Source organism: Tachyglossus aculeatus, chromosome 4 (assembly GCF_015852505.1).
Source record: "Tachyglossus aculeatus isolate mTacAcu1 chromosome 4, mTacAcu1.pri, whole genome shotgun sequence".
NCBI lineage: Eukaryota > Metazoa > Chordata > Mammalia > Monotremata > Tachyglossidae > Tachyglossus > Tachyglossus aculeatus.
Window position 1 is genome coordinate 96,986,271 of NC_052069.1, and position 21,633 is coordinate 97,007,903.

At 42.6% G+C, this 21,633-nt stretch overlaps 1 protein-coding gene across 11 annotated transcripts in view; it reads right to left on the reverse strand.

The window, feature by feature from the left end:
• RALYL (RALY RNA binding protein like) overlaps window positions 1-21,633 on the reverse strand; it is a 670,673-nt gene that overhangs the window by 46,786 nt on the left and 602,254 nt on the right. For all 11 annotated transcript variants that reach the window (XM_038745780.1, XM_038745790.1, XM_038745787.1 and 8 more), the window contains one exon: window positions 19,875-20,038. In XM_038745780.1, the coding sequence (XP_038601708.1) occupies window positions 19,875-20,038 (164 nt within the window). The remainder of the gene's footprint in view (window positions 1-19,874; window positions 20,039-21,633) is intronic.

Sequence of the window (21,633 nt, forward strand, 5' to 3'; positions counted from 1 at the left end):
GATTGGGACACCTATCAGCAACTCAACCCAGGGAAGATGATGAGAAATGATGTGGCCCTAGTGCATAGAGCATGGACCTAGGAGCCACAGGACCTGGATTCTAATCCCAGCTCTGCCACTTAACTGCTTTGTGACCTTAGGCAAGTCACTTAACCTTTTTGTGCCTCATTCATTCATTAATTCAATCGTATTTATTGAGCGCTTACTGTGTGCAGTTTTCTCAACTGCAAAATGGGGATTCAATACCTTTTTTATGGTATTTGTTAATAATAATAATGACATTTTTAAGCACTTACTATGTGCAGAACACTGTTTTAAGTGCTGGGGAAGTTACAAGTGATCGGGTTGTCCCACGTGGGGCTCACAGTCTTAATCCCCATTTTACAGATGAGGTAACTGAGGCACAGAGAAGTTTAGTGACTTGCCCAAAGTCACACAGCAGACAAGTGGCAGAGGCGGGATTTGAACGCACGACCTCTGACTCCAAAGCCCGGGCTCTTTCCACTGAGCCATGCTGCTTCTCTAGGTTAAGTGCTTACAATGTGCCAGGCATTGTACTACATGCTGGGGTAGATACTAGTTAATCAGATTGGACACAGTCCCTATCTCAAATAGGGCTCAGAGTTCCCATTTTACAGACTGGGTAGCTGAGGCACAGAGAAGTGAAGTGATATGTCCAGGGTCACAGAGCAGACAAGCAGCAAGGGCAGAATTAGAACCTAAGTGCTTCTTCTTCTTCTTCTTCAACTGTAGTTACTGAGCGCTTACTGTTGGAAAGCTCTGTACTAAGCACTTGGGAGAGTACAATATAGCAACAAACAGACATATTTTCTGCCCACAACGAGCTCACAGGTCCGTGCTCTATCCACTAGGCCACACTGCTTCTCAAGGTCAAGGAATTGCTTCTCCAGATACAGATTCAAGAGCCAGGGTAACCAGAGGGGTCACATACAGGGGAAGCATGGATATAGTGATAGCTGTTTTGAATTCAACCACACTCTCATGGGAGATGGAACATGATCCTACAGACCTACTCCAACTTGGTTCATTCTGCTCCTTCTTCCAAGGAAACAGCATGGCCTAGTTAAAGAGCACGGGCTTGGGCATTAGAAGAGCTTGGTTCAAATCCTGCTTCCACCAACTGCTTCCTATGTGACCATGGGCATCTCTGTGCCTGTTTCCTCAATTGTGAAATGGGGACTAATACCTGATCTTCCTCCCCATTAGACTATGAGTCACGTGTGGGACAGGGACTGTGTTACACCCAATTATCTTGTATCTATCCTAGTGCTTAGTACAGTGTAAGGCACATAATAAGTGCTTAACTATTATTATTACTATTATTTCAGGAGCTGCCCTCCCCAGATACCTTCCCTGCTTCTGTCAAGTGGGGTATTTTCCCTTTTCCAATTCCTATGCTCTCTAGGGGATTTTCTCTTCTTCTGCCATTGCTGCTCAAAACCTAAGCCATTTCCCCCATGTTCTGGTATTTTTGCCTGCTCGCACAGGAATATCTGAGAGTGCAGAGTTGGGGCAACCCAGAGGGAGGAATATGCAGTCAATCAATAATCTTTCTAGAGCATTTATTCTCTGCAGAGTGTTGCACTAAGCATTTGGGAGAGTCCAACAGAGTCAGTAGACATGAGCCCTGCCGTCGAGGAGTTTACAATCTAGTTTTCAAGTGAGAGAGAGAGACAGAGACAGAGAGAGAGTGTGCATGTGTGTGTGTGTGTGCACGTGTGCGTGTGTTTTGTGTGTGTGTGTGTGTGTGTGTGTGTAAAGTGAACTCAGTTTGACCCAATTTTACAGTGTAAAATGGCCAAGTCTGGTGACGACTGAAATTAGATCTACCAACCTTGAACCTGGAGTTAGTTTGATGCTTAAAAGGTGAAAGAAAGCTGTAGCATACAAAATAGAGAGAATTTTCCATATTTGGAACTGTCAAATGATTTCCATTAGGCTTGCCTAGGCTCTACGTTCCCCTTTAAAAAACAGAAACAAGACTGCAATATTTTTCAAGCCTTCTCTCTGAAGGAACTTGGCTATTTTTCTGATAAATGTTCTACAGGATAAGCTGATTACATGCTGATCTGAGCCAACGAAATGATATTTCTTTCTTGTGCTGAAATGAGATGTATTCCTAAAGGGAAATTGAGCACAAAGCACGATATTGCATATGTTGGCTTTCTTTATCAAAAATATTTACTTTTTGGAGAATTTTATGGTGGGCTGCTTTGCAACCATTTCTCTTCACTGCATTCTAACCCATTAAAAACCCAATTCTCACCTGCAGAGGGAAATGCAGATTTGAGACAAATATCCATACAAATTCAGGATAAATAAGATTTTCCTTTGAAATATCCAGATAATAACATAGACGGCTGAATGACTGAATTTTCAATCAATTGTATTTATTGAGTACTCAATGTGCAAAGCACTGTTCTAACCACTTGGGAGAGTACAATATAATAGAGTACAAGCTCTCTGCCCACAGCGATCTTACAGTCTCGAAGGTAGTTACCTTGGTAGTTGACTCAGTGACAATAAATGACCTGGTCAACTCCCTTTAGTTTGACAGTTCTTTGAGGGCAGGAACTAAAAATAGTGTTTTAACACAGCACTTGTTTAATAAATACTACTGATTGTACGCTCATTGTGGGCGGGGGATGCATCTACCAATTCTGTTATATTGTACTCTCCCATGCGCTTAATACAGTGCTCTGCACACAATAAGTATTCAATAAATGATTGATCGATTGACTGAGTGAATGCCCCATCTTACAGTAGAGATGCACTATTAGTGGCACTTGTTGGCATAGTGGATAGAGTGCAGGCTTGGGAATCAGAAGGTCATGGGTTCTAATCCTGGCTCTGCCACTTGTCTGCTGTGTGACCTGGGGCAAGTCACTTCACTTCTCTGGGCCTCAGTTACCTCATCTGTAAAATGGGGATTGAGATCGTGAGCCCCATGTGGGACAGAGACTATGTCCAACTCGGTTTACTTGTATCTAACCTAGCACTTAGTACAGTGCCTGGCACAGAGTGAGTGCTTAACAACTACCAATATTATTATTATTTCCATTTAAGCATGAACTGTCACGGTAGAGGCCACACTTCCCACTCCTGTGGGACATCTGTCTGATTCCAGTTCTGCCTAGTCTATATGGGCATGGGGCAAAAAGCCAGCCCTGGAACAGGTCTGAGAAATTAGTCCTGAGCTTCTCACTCATCATCCAGGCAAGCCTCAGTTACAGTTGCTTTTGGTAGTGCAGCTCAAATTATGCTTGAGTGTGGAGGTCTTCTGTGGAGACAGAGGGCTCCAGTGGCTACCAATCAATCTGCACATCAGGCAGAAACTCCTCACCCTGGGCTTCAAGGCTGTCCATCACCTCGCCCCCTCCTACCTCACCTCCCTTCTCTCCTTCTACAGTCCACCCCGCACCCTCCGCTCCTCTGCTGCTAATCTCCTCACCGTACCTCGTTCTCGCCTGTCCCGCCATCGACCCCCGGCCCACATCATCCCCCGGGCCTGGAATGCCCTCCCTCTGCCCATCTGCCAAGCTAGCTCTCTTCCTCCCTTCAAGGCCCTACTGAGAGCTCACCTCCTCCAGGAGGCCTTCCCCGACTAAGCCCCTTCCTTCCTCTCCCCCTCGTCCCCCTCTCCATCTCACCATCTTACCTCCTTCCCTTCCCCACAGCACCTGTATATATGTATATATGTTTGCACATATTTATTACTCTATTTATTTTACTTGTACATATCTATTCTATTTATTTTATTTTGTTAGTATGTTTGGTTTTGTCTCCCCCTTTTAGACTGTGAGCCCACTGTTGGGTAGGGACTGTCTCTATATGTTGCCAATTTGTACTTCCCAAGCGCTTAGTACAGTGCTCTGCACACAGTAAGCACTCAATAAATACGACTGATGATGATGATGATAAATAATAATAATAATAATAATAATGATAGTAATGATAATAATAGCAACAACAATAATTGTGGTATTTGTTAAGCGCTTACTATTGCCATGCACTGTGCTAAGCTCTGGGGCAGAGTCAATATAGGCTGATTTAACCCAGTCCCTGCCCAACATGGGGCTCACAATCTACAGGGAAGGGAGAACAAGAACAATATAACTCCCTGTGTGATAGTTTCATCTCTTTCTCCCCTCTCTAACTACCCTAATGCACTGCTCAAAAATTGCCACCAGCTAGGGCTTTTTATCTCCTTGCTGTTGGTCCTCTTCTCCCCCTATGTTTTCATATTCTGGATCTGTTTGTGATACATGAACTACATTACATGATAACAGAGGCAAATACAGTTTAGAGAAAGAACAAAGTGGAGAGACCATAAAGCATAACAATAAGCTAATGATTCATTTGTGGTAAATGTGCTGTGATTGCTTTGGTTGCGTTACCCTGTATATATCTTCTAACTCTATTGTTATTTTAACGACTACTGATTTCTCTTCCCAGAACATCTTCTCTGGTAGGTACATTGGAATAATCAAACTGGAGGACTTGGAATGGAAAAAGGAGGGAGAGGGAAGATGGAAAAAGATGCCACAGTATTGAAGGAAGTGGCAAGGAGGATGGAGGTATTTCCTACCCAAAAGGCAGATGGGAATTTTCAGTTCGAGTGCTTCCAATCATCCCAGTCAATGTGACCTCAAATGTCCCTCCCCCTTTCAAAAAGAGGGGCATGAGAGATGACATTGATGATAGGAGGGTTCTGATTCAACCAGGAGGATGGTTAACAACCTGGATTATCTCTTAAATTTGGTGCATCTGTGGAGATCACTTATCTTTAAGTTTTCCTCTTTATTCCTCATTTACAAATAGCCTATCTAACCCCTCTAGACTGTGAGCATGGCTCAGTGGAAAGAGTACAGGCTGTGGAGTCAGAGGTCAAGGGTTCAAGTCCTGGCTCTGCCAATTGTCAGCTGTGTGATTTTGGACAAGTCACTTAACTTCTCTGTGCCTCAGTTACCTCATCTGTAAAATGGGGATTAAGTCTGTGAGCCCCCCGTGGGACAACCTCATCACCTTGTAACCTCCCCAGTGCTTAGAACAGTGCTTTGCTCATAGTAAGTGCTTAATAAATGCCATTATTATTATTATATTTTGGGCAGGGAATGTGTCTGATGTTATACTGTACTCTCCCAAGCGCTTGATAAAGTGCTTTGCACACAATAAGCACTCAATGAAAACAATTGAATGAATGAATAACACTTGAGTAGGTACTAGTTTACCATTTGGCCTGGAAACATCTGGCAGAATTCAGAGAAACACCAAGTATAAAGAGCATGGGCCTGGGAGTCTGAGGGCCTGGCTAAAACACTTGTTTGTGGTGAGACCTTGGGTAACTCACTTAATTCTTCTGTGCCTCAGTTTCTTTATCAGCAAAATGGGAATTCAATACCTGTTCTCCCTCCTACTTAGATTGTGAGCCCCATGTGGCTCCTGATTACCTTGTACCTACTCCAGAGCTTAGTAGAGTGCTGGGAACATAGTAAGTGTTTAACAAATACTATTATTATTATTGTTACATGGGGGAACACTTCTCAGACTTGAACTCCCCAAAGACCATCACCTCCTCACCATGCTACTATTCTCCTTCCCAGCTATTACTCAAATAGATGACTCCCATCTGCTGTCCTAAATTTACCTCTTCTATCCATATCTCTCTCACCTCTTGAAAACAACTGCTCCCACTCTCCTCCCTTCCCTCAATCAATCATATTTATTGAGTGCTTACTGTGTGCTGAGCCCTGCAGTAAGCACTTGGGAGAATAAATATAACAATACAGCATACACATATCCTGCCCACAGTGAGCTCATAGTGTAGAAGGGGAGATAGACATTCATATAAAAATAAATATATTTGTATTTATTTACATTTATAATATAAAATGTATAATATAAATAAATATCAATCCCTCACTGCTATTTCCAACCTCTTACTGTAAGGAGGCTGCTTTTCCTCTGCTGTCAAATGTTCTACAGTCTTCTTTATAGTAAAATAGCTCACCCACAGCCACCTGTAGTTATTGTCCCATTTCCTTGTTACTATTTCTGTTTAAACCCTTCATAGGGGTTGTATGACCTGCTGTCTTCACTTTCCATGCAATAACCCTCCTCTCAATCCACTGAAATCAGATTTGGAGGTCCTCCACTGCTCTGAGAGAGCATTATCCAAGATCATCTGTTAACTCCCATAGCTAGGTACATCAGGCTCTACTTCAGCCATTCTCCATTTTTTTTTGGCTGCTTTGACACTCTGGACCATTCTCTTCTGGGTCTTGGTTTCATCAGCACAGGAATCCTCTCGTTCTCCTCCTGTCTCAGACTGCTCCTTCAGTTTCATATCCTGACTCCTCTTCCATCTTTCATCCCCTTACTTCTCAGCCTTCTTCCAGCTGAAATAATCCCCAAAACCAATGCAGGAGTGGACAAATGAGTCCTAAAGCCCTTGGCTTTTCCTATCTAGGGAGGAGTGAGTTTTGTGAACCTCCACAAACAAACCCCCAAATTTCAGCCCTAACATCATCGGTACTACCCCTTGATTTTCAGAAAATCACCCAGAATGCCAAGGGAATCATGTGGAATCTAGTTTTCCTTCTTTCCTTCTGAGGCTGGCTGCAGGAAGATTTGAGGTGTCTTTTCTCTGCTCCTAAAGCCACTCTTATCACTTATAGATTTTATTCAAACCTCCATACTTGTGAATATATGTATGTTTGTGTATATCTATAGCTATATATTTATATTATCATCATCAATGGTATTTATTGAGCACTTACTGTGTGGACAGCACTGTAATAAGCACTTGGAAGAGTACAATACAACAGAGTTGGTGGACATGTTCTCTGTCCACAGTGAGCTTATAGTCTAAAGGGGGAAACAGATATCAATATATATAAATAAGTTATAATATATAATTTATAAATATGTACATAAGTGCAGTGGGGTTGAGGGTTGGGTGGGCAGGGAACAGTACTACGCACTTGGGAAAGTACAATATAACAAATAACAGAACTGGTAGGAACATTTCCTTTCCACAATGATCTTACAGGCTTGAGGGGCAAGAGGGAGATTAACGATTACTTGAACTCTGGTCCTGTTTAAATCTGGATTTTTGGCAATGGGAAATGCATTTCACTTCCAGTGGCTGAAAGTGTTAGACTACTCCATGGCCTAGTAGCTAGAACACAGGCCTGGGAGTCAGAAGGCCATGAGTTCTAATCCCAGCCCCGAGCCTGAGTTCTAAATCCACTCTGCCACTTGCCTGCTGTGTGACCTTGGCTGAGTCATTTAATTTCTCTGCTTCAGTTCCCTCTTCTGTAAAATGGGGATTAAGACTGTGAGCCCTATATGGGATAGAGACTGTGTCCAACCTGTTTATCTCGTTTCTACCCCAGTCCTTAGAACACTGTCTGGCACATGGTAAGCACTTAACAGATACCCTAATTATTAATTACTATTATTACCCTTTGTTAATTGAATCAGTAGACATTTAGCTGCTCAGCTACCTTCTCCTAAAGATGGCCCTGCTAAGAGAAATCTTGTGTGCCTCTTCCCACTATCCAAGGAGGACTCAAAACACATCCAAGTTAAAATACACTCCCTCAGATGCTGGACTGAGCTTGCTGTTTTATATAAAAGAGCCCTCATGTTACGTTTTACTGACATGACACACATTAAATACACCGAAATGAAAGAGATAAATGTGCAGGAGATAGTATCTCTATTCTTTAGGGTAACCATTTGAAATACATTACATCTTGAGGAGCTACCTTCTGCTCCTCAAGACGGTCCTGCTAAGAGAAATCTTGTGTGCCTCTTCCCACTATCCAAGGAGGACTCAAAACATATCCTAGTTAAAATACTCTCCCTCAGATGCTGACCTGAGGTTGCCATGCAAGGTACAAATTAGTCAGTCAATCAATAGTATTCAAAATAAATTATGGTCTCTGTTAAGCACTTACTTTATGGCTCTCTTTAAGCACTAACTGTGTGAAGACCACTGTACTAAACATCTGGGAGCGGACAATACAACAGTGTTGGTAGACACTGGAGTTCCCTGGAGTTGGGCAATCTCAGAAATATCTGTTATTGGGGCTTTTCAACAGGTTAAATGCCAGAGAAGGCAACTTTAACTATAATGTGATAATTTAATCTTTTCTTTATGTAGTTTCTTTTCTGAATAATTCATATACCAAAAACTGATAAATTGTGCAAGAAACAACATGAATTTCTCTTTCTAAACTTACTGGACGAATGGAATCTGGGAAACAGACAAAAATAAACCCAACTGACACCCAAGTCAAATTAAACTAAATGGAGTCAAATCACTGAACAGCTCACATTTACAATAGTGAACCCAAAGTTAATTGTTTAGCAGTTGAACTGGAATAAGCCTGTTAAAACTTAAACTACCCGGGTAGTGTTGTGAATTTTGAAGTCATTACATTAGGAAAACTGGGAAATGATAAAGTACTGTTAAATAACACTTTCTGACTGCATAAAGGAACTGGAATTCTGTTTTGTAAATGAATGTCCAATAATCTTGCTACTGTTGTGCTCACCATGGTGAGAACTTATAAAAATCTTGTTTTGCTCGCTGTTTTATATAAAGGGTACTCAACTTATTGTTTTACTGACATGACACACATTAAATACACCAAAATGAAAGAGATAAATGTGCTGGGGACAGTATTTGCTATTCTTTAGTGCAACCATTTGAAAATACATAAAATATTAACAGACCAGACTTGATTAAAGAATTACAGTGCCTGTAATTACAGTAAGAATTTCAAGGACTGTTTATCATTAAATAATCTTTTTGTTGTCATTTCCCATTTCCTACCCTTTGATAATATGATGTTCTTCTCAATGCCTGGCCCACACCTCACTACAGGAAGAGGCAAAAGGGGATGATGATACAACCAGAAGAAAGGGAATACCTGCTGAGGCTATGCTATTAGTGATGAAGATTTCTGACAAAAAGGATCACCTAAGGTGTCTTATGTGGTCGACAGTTTCAGCAGGAATCCTGAAAAATAGCTGGTTCCCATGGAAGTGTGACAACTAGTTTCACTGGCCCCCACATTTACGAGAGGAGGAGAAAGCAGGGGAGTCACTTGGTGGTACCCCTTGCTGAAATCTGAGCTGAAACAAACAGAGAGAGGGGCCAGATTGGGGACAGAAGACCCTTGGCCATCTTGAGGCAAGGGGAAACAATCTGGGGACCTGGAGAGCGGGACACATGGAGAGCTTATACTTTGGACTCTGGACAGACACAGGGCACGGGGAAGGATCAGAGGGGCTCCCTAAAGGTTTGGAGTCCAGCAGGTAGGATTCTGGAGGAACGAGGCTCCTGCCTCCGAGGGGGAGAAGAACGTGAGCCATGAGCTTCCTGTAGCCTGCCCTGGCAGGTGGGTGTTAGGTTAACCCAGATGACTTCAGGGTGACTTTAGCCATAGAACAATGGCATTGATAGAGGTGCAGGGACTTGGGGAGCAGTTTTGGGTCACCCCAAAACCAAAGTTAGAAGAAGAGGAGAACTGGAGAGCAGCATGGAGTACTGCTGTGTGATCTTGGGCAAGTCACTTCACTTCTCTGTGCCTCAATTACCTCATCTAAATAAACTTGGGATTGAGGCTGTGAGCCCTACCTGGGACAGGGGTTGTGTCCAACCTGAATTGCTTGTATCTACCCCAGAGCTTAGTTAATGCTTTGTGCTTAACAAGTACCATTTTTTTTTATTTGATTAGATTTTTTTAGGACCCAGTGGAGGCTGACTGGTGTTGAGGCACTCCTAAAGTGACAATGGGGGCTCTTTTGTCCTGATTTTAGGACTGAAAATCCCTGGTAATGTCACAGATCATCAAAGACTGCAGCGGTTACTGAGGTCTCTACCCTGGAAACAGCCTATTGTTATATGGGGCTATGTTGCATGTTGTTTCTCAGAACACATATTTCCATTCCTCAAATATGTCCATGGCTTCCAATATCCACGTTCCCCCACCATCCTGCCCCAGCGTCAAGCAAAAAGTCCTCACAATCAATTTCAAAACTCTCCACCAACTCTCCCCTTCTTACATACACTATCCCCAACTCATTCTTTTCATTCCTTAAAACCGACTTTATACCTATAATTTGATATTGACTTTCCTGCACCCATTCCTTGCTCATTACTGCATCAGCCTCCTTTCTGATCTCCCATCCTTCTGTCTCTCCCAGCTTCAGTCTATACTTCACTCTGCTGCCCAGATTATCTTTCTACAGAAACGCTCTGGGCATGTCACTCCCCTCCTCAAAAATCTCCAGTGGTTGCTATCAACCTTCAAATAAGCAAAAACTCCTCACTTTCGGCTTCAAGGCTCTCCATCACCTCACCCCCTCCTACTCACCTCCCTTCTCTCCTTCCACAGCCCAGCCCGCACACTCCGCTCCTCTGCGGCTAACCTTCTCGCTGTGCCTCGTTCTCACCTGTCCCTCCGTCGACCCCGGCCCATGTCCTACCTCTGGCCTGGAATGCCTTCCCTCCACACATCTGCCAAACTAGCTCTCTTCCTCCCTTCAAAGCCCTACTGAGAGCTCACCTCTTCCAGGAAGCCTTCCCAGACTGAGCCCCCCCTTTTTCCTCTCCTCCTCCTCCTCCCCTTCCCATCACCCCTCTGCCCTACCCCCTTCCCCTCCCCACAGCACTTGTATATATTTGTACATATTTATTACTCTATTTTATTAATGATGTGTATATAGCTATAATTCTATTTATTTTGATGGTATTGACACCTGTCTACTTGTTTTGTTTTGTTGTCTATCTCCCCCTTCTAGACTGTGAGCCTGTTGTTGGGTGGGGACCATCACTATATGTTGCCGATTTGTACTTCCCAAGTGCTTAGTACAGTGCTCTGCACACAGTAAGGGCTCAATAAATACAATTGAATGAATGAATGAATGCTCATGCAATTCCCCTAGGCTGGAACTACCTCCTTCCCTGTTCCAATACAACACTCCATGTGTATAAAGCCTTTCCCAAATCCTACCTTTCCAACAAACCTTTTCCCAGTTAATTCCTAACACCTTAAATTGTATCAACTTAATAACCACCTCTAGCACATTTATTTACACATTCTCAGCACCTGTGTATATATGTTCAGTCAAGTGTACATTCAATTATTTATTTATTCCTCTATTTGTAAATATCTTTCGTGACTGTCTCTTCCCTTAGAGTACAAGCTCCTGGTAGAGAGGGAACAGACCTCCTGCTCCCGGTGTACTTCCCAAGCGCTTAGTGAAGAGGACTGAATCGAATGGGAGTTCCAGTGCCGTTACTAACTACAGTACTGACATTACAGTGCGGTCAATTTCATGGTTGTTTTTTATGGAAAATTCTTGCATGCATATTCATTCATTCAGTCATATTTATTGAGCGCTTACTGTTTGCAAAGCACTATACTCAGCACTTGGGAGTGTACAATGCAACAATAAACAGATACGTTCCCTGCCCACAACAAGCTCACAGTCTTGATAGTGGTCTGCCCCAACGGGAATCACTACAATGAATTCTTTTGCGCAGGTTATCAGTCTAGGCTGAGAATCACAAATCGTTATGCTGGAAGATGCCATCATTATCATTAGCATCATAATCATCATCACAACTTGTTTAGTAGAATAAGGGGCTGACCACTCAGAATAGCATCAGGAAAATATTATTATTATCATATTTGTAAATGTTTACTATGTGTTGTCAGTCAATCATATTCATTGAGCACCTACTGTGTGCAGAGCACTGTACTAAGTGCTTGGGAGAGTACAATATAATGGATACATTCCCCGGCCACAGCGATCTCACAGTATAGAGGGTGAGACAGACATTAATATAAATAAATAAATTACAGGCATGTACATAAGTGCTGTGGGGCTGGGATGGGGGAATGAACAAAGGGAGCAAGTCAGAGCGATGAGCCTTCAATAAGGCTTTGAAGCACGGGAGAGTAATTTTCAGTTGGATATGAGGAGGGAGATTGTTCCAGGCCAGAGGCAGGATTCATTCATTCATTCAATCGTATTTATTGAGTGCTTACTGTGTGCCGAGCACTGTACTAAGCGCTTGGGAAGTACAAGTCGGCAACATATAGAGACGGTCCCGAGAGGTCAGCAGCGAGATAGACAAGATCAGGCAGTGCTGGGGTAGATACAAATTAATCGGACAGGACGCAGACCTTTTTTATAGTATTCATTAAGCACTTACTACGGGCCAGGCACCTTACTAAGCACTGGGGTAAACACAAGCCATTTGGATTGGACACAATCCATATCTCCCATAGGGCTCACAGTCTTAATCCCCATTTTACAAATGAGGTAACTGAGTCAAAGAGAGGTTAATTGACTTGCCCAGGTGAAGACAAATAGCAGAGCTGGGATTAGAACCCAGGTACTCTGACTCCCAGACCTGAGCTCTTTCCACTAGGCAACACTGCCTCATTTCATTCATTCATTCAATCGTATTTATTGAGCGCTTACTGTGTGCAGAGCACTGTACTAAGCTCTGTACTAAGCACGGTACTAAGCGCCTGGGAAGTACAAGTTGGCAACATATAGAGACGGTCCCTACCCAACAACGGGCTCACAGTCTAGAAGGAGGAGACAGACGACAAAACAAAACATATTAACAAAATAAAATAAATAGAATAGTAAATATGTACAAGTAAAATAGAGTAATAAATCTGTACAAACATATACGTGCTGTGGGGAGGGGAAGGAGGTAGGTCTGGGGGGATGGGGAAGGGGAGAGGAAGGAGGGGGCTCAGTCTGGGAAGGCCTCCTGGAGGAGGTGAGCTCTCAGTAGGGATTTGAAGGGAGGAAGAGAGCTAGCTTGGCAGATGTGTGGAGGGAGGGCATTCCAGGCCAGAGGGAGGACATGGGCTGGGGGTCAACGGCGGGACAGGCGAGAACGAGGCACAGTGAGGAGGTTAGCGGCAGAGGAGCGGAGGGTGTGGGCTGGGCTGTAGAAGGAAAGAAGGGAGGTGAGGTAGGAGGGGGCAAGGTGATGGAGAGCCTAGAAGCCGAGAGTAAGGAATTTTCGCCTGATGCGTAGGTTGACTGGTAACCACTGGAGATTTTTGAGGAGGGGAGTAACATGCCCAGAACGTTTCTGCACAAAGATAATCTGGGCAGCAGCATTAAGTATAGACTGAAGTGGGGAGAGACAGGAGGATGGGAGATCAGAGAGGAGGTTGATGCAGTAATCCAGTCGGGATAGGATGAGAGATTGAACCAGCAGGGCAGCGGTTGGATGGAGAGGAAAGGGCAGATCTTGGCAATGTTGCGGAGGTGAGACCGGCAGGTTTTGGTGATGGACTGGATGTGAGGGGTGAACGAGAGAGCAGAGTCGAGGATGACACCAAGGTTGTGGGCTTGTGAGACGGGAAGGATGGTAGTGCCGTCTACAGTGATGGGAAAGTCAGGGAGAGGGCAGGCTTTGGGTGGGAAGATAAGTCCCTGTCCCATGTGGGACTCACAGTCTAAATAGGAAGCAGAACAGGTATTAATGAATCCTCATTTTGCAGATGAGGAAACTGAGACACAGAGAAGTTACATGACTTGTCCAAGGACATACAGCAGACAACTGGTAAAATTGGAATTAGAACCCAGGTCCTGATTCTCAGGCCTGTGTCCTTTCCACTAGAGCCATGCTGCTTTTCTATTGATAGAAATGTCCCAGTGAGACATATACTAACTCAGGTAGCTACTAGGGAGGTATTACTGATTAGTAATTAACCAGAAATATCCTGCCTGTTGCTGAAGAACAATGGTTCAGTATTGATCTGTGGCAGTAACACCCTTCCAGCCTTGTTTCTCATTTCAGCATATGCTATAAGAAGGGATGTGGAGGAACCAAACTCTTGCATGACCTGTATTTGAAACTGAGTCCAGCCACTGAGTCCAGCCAGATTAAAAACTCCAGCCAGCTTAAAAACATAGTGTAAAATCAGCTTGAACAGTACAATTTTCCAAGTGATTACTCCCAAGTTTTAGCCTAGTCTGGAAATTTATTTACTTATGATTTCATGGCTATTTTCCTCTGAGGAATTATTTATTAAGGCACTGTGAGGAAGACACATTCTCCTTTTTAACGGTAACTGGGATTTATCCTATCAATCATTTTTACTAAGCACTTACTGATGCAAAGCACTGCACTAAGTGCTTGGGAGAGTACAATATAACAATATAACAGAGTTGGTAGACACAATTTCTGCTCACAATAAGCTTACAGTCTAGAGAAGGAGACAGGCATTAATATAAATAAATTACAGATATGTATATATAAGAGTTGTGGGGCTGAGGGGGCATGAATAAAGGGAGCAAATCCAAGTGCAAGCATGACGCAGATGGGAGTGGGAGAAGAGGAAATGAGGGCTTAGTCAGGGAAAACATCCTGGAGGATAAGATTTCAATAAGATTTTAAAAGTGGGGAGAGTGATTGTCTGTTGGAGATGAAAAGGGAGGTTGTACCAGGCCAGAGGCAGGATGTGAGCAAGATGTTGGCAGAGAGAAAAATGAGATTTAGGTACAATGAGTAGGTTGGCACTAGAGGAGCAAAATGTGTGGACTGGGTTGTAGTAGGAAAGCAGTGAGGTAAGATAGGAGGGGGCAAGATGACTGACTGCTTTAAAGTTGATAATGAGCATTAATGACACCAATACAAATTCACTGCATTCTCTAACTACATGAAGCTCATATTGATAAAGCTATAGTTGGGAAATGGGCAGGTTCATGAGTAACTGTTTCCTTGTAAGATTTTGGGGTATTCAGACTTGTTCCATTTCTCTGCAGAACACGAGAACGTTCTCCTTCCTTGGGCCACAGTTCCGGCATGGCTACCTTTAGGAGCAACTTACTCTGTGCCTGGCATGGAGTAAGTGTTTAACAAATAACATAAGGAACAAACAAACAAACAAAAAAACACAATAGCTTTTTGGAAACATGAATCCTGTTTAGTATTTAGACAAAATCCTAGACTGTACGACCTAGGAAACTTTTCCTATAGCAGAGTAACATTTTATACACTTTGTGCCTTTAGTTAAAAGAAAAATATCAGGGAAGACCCTTTTAGAAAATTCAATGCAGGCTCTGTTGAGATAGTCCCTCCGGCTTATCCTTTACCTAAAGCCACAATGACCTGTGGCGTTATTTCATTTTTCCATAGCAATATTATGATCTGACAAAGAATGATTACTGCTTGTGCCTATAGGTAAATCAGTCAGTCAGTCAGTCAATTGTATTTACTGAGCACTTACTGTGTGCAGAACACTGTACTGAGCACTTGGGAGAGTACAATATAACAATATAACAGACATATTACCTGTCCACAATGAGCTTACAGTCTAGAGGGGGAGTCAACATTAATATAAATAAATAAAATTATATATATGCACATATGTTCTGTGGGGCTGGGAGGGGGGATGAATAAAGAGTGCAAGTCAGGGTGACACAGAAGGGAGCGGGAGAAGAGGAAAGGAGGGCTTAGTTGTGGAAGACCGCTTGAAGGAGACATGCCTTCAATAAGGCTTTGAAACTGGGGAGAGAAATTGTCTGTTGGATATGAAGTGGGACGGTGTTCCAGGCCAGAGGCAGGATGTGGGCGAGAGGTCAGCGGCAAGATAGACGAGATGAATGTACAATGACAAGGTTAGCATTAGAGGAATGAAGAGTGTGGGCTGGGTTGTGGTAGGAGAGTAGCGAGGTGAGGCTGGAGTTTGACTGAGGAGTTTCTGCTTGATGTGGAGGTGGATGGGCAACCACTGGAGGTTCTTGAGTGGGGAAACATGGCCTGAATGTTTTTGTAGAAAAATGATTACCAGCAAGGAATGAGGTCTTCATACATCACATGCCCATTGAACCAGATTCTCCCAGTGTAGAAACGATGTGAGAATGCAGATGGAGACATTTATTCTTTCAGACATTCAAGAACAGCAAGACTGAAAGCCCCCAAAGAGGTCCAAAATGGCCCTCCATCCCTCCCCACTTTACTTTTTCTCTATCCCTTCTACGTGCCTTCTTTTTCCCCCTCCTTTCCTCCCTCCCTCCTAACCCCCTTCCTTCCCTCATTAAGCAGTGTTTAATGAACATCTATGGAGGTCTTTCTAAGGAACTAGACTGTGAGCCCGTTTCTAGACTGTGAGCCCGTTGTTGGGTAGGGACCGTCTCTATATGTTGCCAACTTGTACCTCCCAAGTGCTTAGTACAGTGCTCTGCACACAGTAAGCATTCAATAAATACGATTGATTGAATGAGTGAATGAACTCTGGGTAATTATTTAATGCACTGGGAAAGTCTGATAATGTATAAAGAAAGTTGAATTGAAAAATGAGTTTAGGTCTCAGTACCTTCTTCACCAATCCTGGATCTTTCACCAACAGAATCTGCTTCACAAACTCTTATTCCCTATCCTTTTCCACTTTAAAAAGACATTCTCTTATCAAGACCTCAGTCTATGGAAATGCTTTGCCTCATGTATGCATGTCAACTTTGATAAATCAAATTTCCAAGCAGATGTAAATCCTCCTGTTGAGAGTTATCTGGCACGCAGATCTCTGATGCAACATAAATAGCTTAAGAATGTAAAGAAGATGAAAATAACCTAATCTTTAACTTTCCTTTAGACACTCATTCTGTAGGAACATACAATACCAAACTTGAAAGGAGAATAATCTCTAGAAGAAAAAAAGATTTTTTTTGATTTTCTGACTTTTCATCTCATTATTCCTGAAGCCTTAATTAGAAAATTTACCCTTCAATCATCAGCTCCTTCTCCTCCTTCAATGAAGATAAAAGATTATGTTTATGGTGTCATGGAAACGTACTGTGAAATTTGGATACGTCCCAGTAACCACAAATTCTATGCAGAAGCTCATAGACAAGAAAGATGAGCAAGTGAGGAGCATGTTTCATATAAAGAATGGCAACTGCATTTAGAGAGGCCTGTAAATTTAAGACTCAATAGTGAAACATAAGGGAATCTCTGCTGGTTTAAGGGTGCAAATTATAAAGTATCAATCCATCAATGACATTTATTAAGTGCTTATTGTGTGCACTGCAATCTAATACTTGGGAGAGTACAATACATTTGGTAGACACAATCCCTGCTCATAAAAACCTGATAATCTGGGGGTGGGGGTGGGGGGGAGATGACAGACAATAAAATAAATTATGGGTAGGGGAAGCGACAGAGTATAAGGATAAGTATATAAGTGCTTTGAGGGTGAGAGTGGGGTGAATATAATGAGCTGGGGGTATGAACCCAAGAGCATAGGCAATGTAGAAGGTAGGGGGAATTGGATGCAGAAATGAGAGGTGAATCAGGGAAAACGTACTGGAGGAGATAATTTTTAAAAGGGGTTTTGAAGTTGGGGAGAGTGTTGCTTGTTAGATATGAAGTAGGATAGATTTCTAGGCAGGAATATCAGTTCCCCTCTCTACTACCTCCTTCCCTTCCTTCTAATCTTCTTCCTTGTTCTTAGTCTCCTTTTTCTCCTCATCTCTCCTAAGCTCCTGGTACAGTGCTCTACACATAATAAGTGCCCAACAAATACCAGTGATTGTTCAACCACTTAAGTTATCTGGGCCTCAGTGACCTTAACTGTAAAATGGGAATTAAGACCCTGAGCTCCATGTGGGATTGATCAACCAGACATGGGTATCAGGAGAATGGCCATCATGGGAGCTATGGGACAAAGGAATGCCAGTCAATACATTTTTCAGTAACCTATCTGATATGCTCTATGTTCAGGAAGTTGGGAGGGAATGTCATCTGGAAACAGATGAATATATTTCATACATAACTGCAACTTTCTAAGAACAAACAAATAAAGCCTCTAGAAAATATGGGAATGAAATGTAATCGAATAGAGTTCCAATCTTCATTATGATTAGTTATTCATGGAAAAAACATTATCTATACACATTGTAGAGATGAAAAACCTTAAGAAACAAAAAATACCACAATTTCCATTCCCTGCATACCACTCTGAGAAAGCTGCAAGGAGATTTCAGTTGTAAAGTTGTAAGAATGGATAGCCATAACCACATTCCTTCTTAGCACTCCAATTTTGGGCTAAAAGGGTAGTTCTAGTCTCTTGTTTCTTTTCCCTCTTATACACGTTTGACAGAATTAACAATGAAACACAGATTCTGGCAATAAACCTTTCCAATAGTTCTGGGGACATATCACCAAAGGAGCATTTTGTTTATCTTCTTGAAAACTAATATTCTCACAATTTTGCATTTCTATATTAACCTTAAAATCTCTATATCAAAATTCAGAAAGGGCCTTGGTTTGAGAAATGGGGAATATCTCTTCCCCCATCTGATTTGGAGTTGAGGACATAAATCAAGATTAGCACATATAGCATTTTCAGAAAAGGAACTTATATTGTCTTAACTATAACGATTTGCATTAGCATTCCATATCACTTTCTGAGACCCTTTGATTTTTTAACTGGACATGTACAATTAATTTGCTGCCTGGAAAATATTAACATTTTTATGCAATGTCCCCATGGGGCTATGAACATTGTCTTTTGGAGGTGAAAAACCAGGTGGTAAACATCATGGTTTTCTGTGCTTTTGAAAAATCTAAAGACTTTTCTTGGGCGTGTTCCCCAGAGAACTGCCATCCTCAGGGAAAAATTCCTGAGAAGACACTTTTTTTAGGAAGTAAAGAGACGGAAAGCAAGTTCTCTCCCCTTCCCTTTTCCTTTCCCTTTCTTCTCCCTTGTCTCAATATAGCTTTGACTTTTGAAGAACCTCTAGACTATCGTTTGTGGACTTTGTTATTTTTACATATGGACTTTTTATTTTTACATAACGGCATTGCAATCCTCAAAGCAGGAATCCAACATTTCCGGGTTCTAATCCAGCGCTCAGAACAGTGCTTTACACATAGTAAGCACTTAACAAATCAATCAATCAATCAATCGTATTTATTGAGCACTTACTGTGTGCAGAGCACTGTACTAAGCGCTTGGGAAGTACAAGTTGGTAACATATAGAGACAGTTCCTACCCAACAGTGGGCTCACAGTCTAAAACGGGGAGACAGAGAACAAAACCAAACATACTAACAAAATAAAATAAATAGAATAGATATGTACAAGTAAAATAAATAAATAGAGTAATAAATATGTACAAACATATATACATATATACAGGTGCTGTGGGGAAGGGAAGGAGGTAAGATGGGGGGATGGGGAGGGGGACGAGGGGGAGAGGAAGGAAGGGGCTCAGTCTGGGAAGGCCTCCTGGAGGAGGTGAGCTCTCAGTAGGGCCTTGAAGGGAGGAAGAGAGCTAGCTTGGCGGATGGGCAGAGGGAGGGCATTCCAGGCCCGGGGGATGACGTGGGCTGGGGGTCGATGGCAGGACAGACGAGAACGAGGTACGGTGAGGAGATTAGCGGCAGAGGAGCGGAGGATGCGGGGTGGGCTGTAGAAGGAGAGAAGGGAGGTGAGGTAGGAGGGGGCGAGGTGATGGAGAGCCTTGAAGCCCAGGGTGAGGAGTTTCTGCCTGATGCGCAGATTGATTGGTAGCCATTGGAGATTTTTGAGGAGGGGAGTAACATGCCCAGAGCGTTTCTGGACAAAGACAATCTGGGCAGCAGCATGAAGTATGGATTGAAGTGGGGAGAGACACGAGGATGGGAGATCAGAGAGAAGGCTGATGCAAATACCATTATTATTATTATTATTATTATTATTATTATTATTATTATTATTATTATTATTAATTGGTTCCACAAAGGCAGCCTTGATCCAGCCCATGGGTTTATACTCTTTTGCAAAGAGTAATCCAATCAGAAAAGAGACTCACATTTAGAACCTGAAGAAGAGGCTCCACTGGATGTAGATCTCGAACCACTTTTCATGGAAAAAATGCCCTTTCCTCGACGAGTTGCTGTCACAGCCACACGGGGGCGCTTCAGTGGTATCACTGCACGGGGAGGTGGGGGCACACGGCCATGATAATCAAACAACCTTTAAAATACGAAAAGGGTTAGGTTGCTGGGCTTTAGCGTTGGTTTCACAGAATAATGTGCTGTTAAAGCATCGTTCCCGCTGCACTAGTACCCCAGAGAGTTCATTTGGTTCTTGGATGCTTGGGTGGCTCTAACACCACTCTCCATGTTGACATATTGACAGGGTGTGATTTTTTCATTTGGAAAGGGATCCAAAGTGCCTGATGCTTCCGGTCATCACAGACCAGATTCTGAAAATGCCCCGCATTCCCTTGTCAAGACTGAATGAGCAAGTGGTTGTCATTCTTTGCAGGATCTCATGGGCTCAGGTCAGCCTGAGGTCAGGCCCCTTAAAAGAAGATGGGGAAGGCTTGAGCTTGTCATAAAAATTCCCTCTCCCAAGTATCAATATCTCCCCCTCTTCCCCACCAAAATATCTGCCCCTCAGTTTGGGGCCTTAATGAGTTGAGAGGTGTGCTGTTGGAACTGCCAGCCCCAAACTTCATCAATCAATCAATCAATCAATGGTATTTAGTGAGTGTTTACTGTGTACAGAGTACTATACTAAGCACTTAGGAGAGTGCTATAAATCCAGCCTCACACAAGGTAGTGGCATGCCATCAATGCACATGGATTCATTCATTCAATCGTATTTATTTAGCGCTTACTTTGTGCAGAGCACTGTACTAAGTGCTGGGAAAGTACGATTTGGCAACAGATAGAGACACGATCCCTACCTAGATGCTTCTTAGCTCTGTCAGGGCCAACTGGGGTAGAGCAGGGATGAACACTTTGGCTAGTGCAGAACTCCACTGCAGTTGCTGAGTGCACCGGTGCTTGGGCCAAAATCTTTTACTTTTACGCACACCCTTCTGGCGACTTTAGATGTTTCAGGATCTGGATATACTCCAGTATCCAGTATACATACATATGTATACATATATGTATGTATATATATATATATATATATATATATATATATAAATATATATATATATCCAGTATTACAGTATGGACGAAATCAGACAAGCTTATCATCAGAGGAGATTTCAAGGCGCAGTTGGGAAGTGAGACCAAAACACAGAAAAATATCATCATTCAACATAGGTATAAAAACTAAATAGCACTGGTCTACTGCCCAATAGGTAGCTTGTTGTGGGCAGGGAACATGTTTACCAATTCTGTTGTGCTGTACTATCCCAAGCACTTAGTTCAGTGCTCCACACACAGTAAGCGCTCAATAAATACCATTGATTATGCTAAACATTAGCTAGTAAATTATCAACATTATCCTCCCACTCTCTGTTGAGGAAAATTTCTTAGATTTTTTTTTAATGGTATTGGTTAAGTGTTTACTATGTGCCAGGTACTGTACTAAGTGCTGGGGTAGATACAAGATAATCTGGTTGGACACAGTCCCTGTCTCACATGGGGCTCACAGTCTTAATCCCCATTTTACAGATGAGGCCACTGAGGCCCAGAAAAGTTAAGTGATTTCCCCAAGATCACACAGCAGACAAGTGACAGAGTGGATTTAGAATTCATACACAAGCTCTATCCACTAGGCCTCGATGCTCCCAAAGCGTTGATTATATTGTTGTCTCAATGCCAATT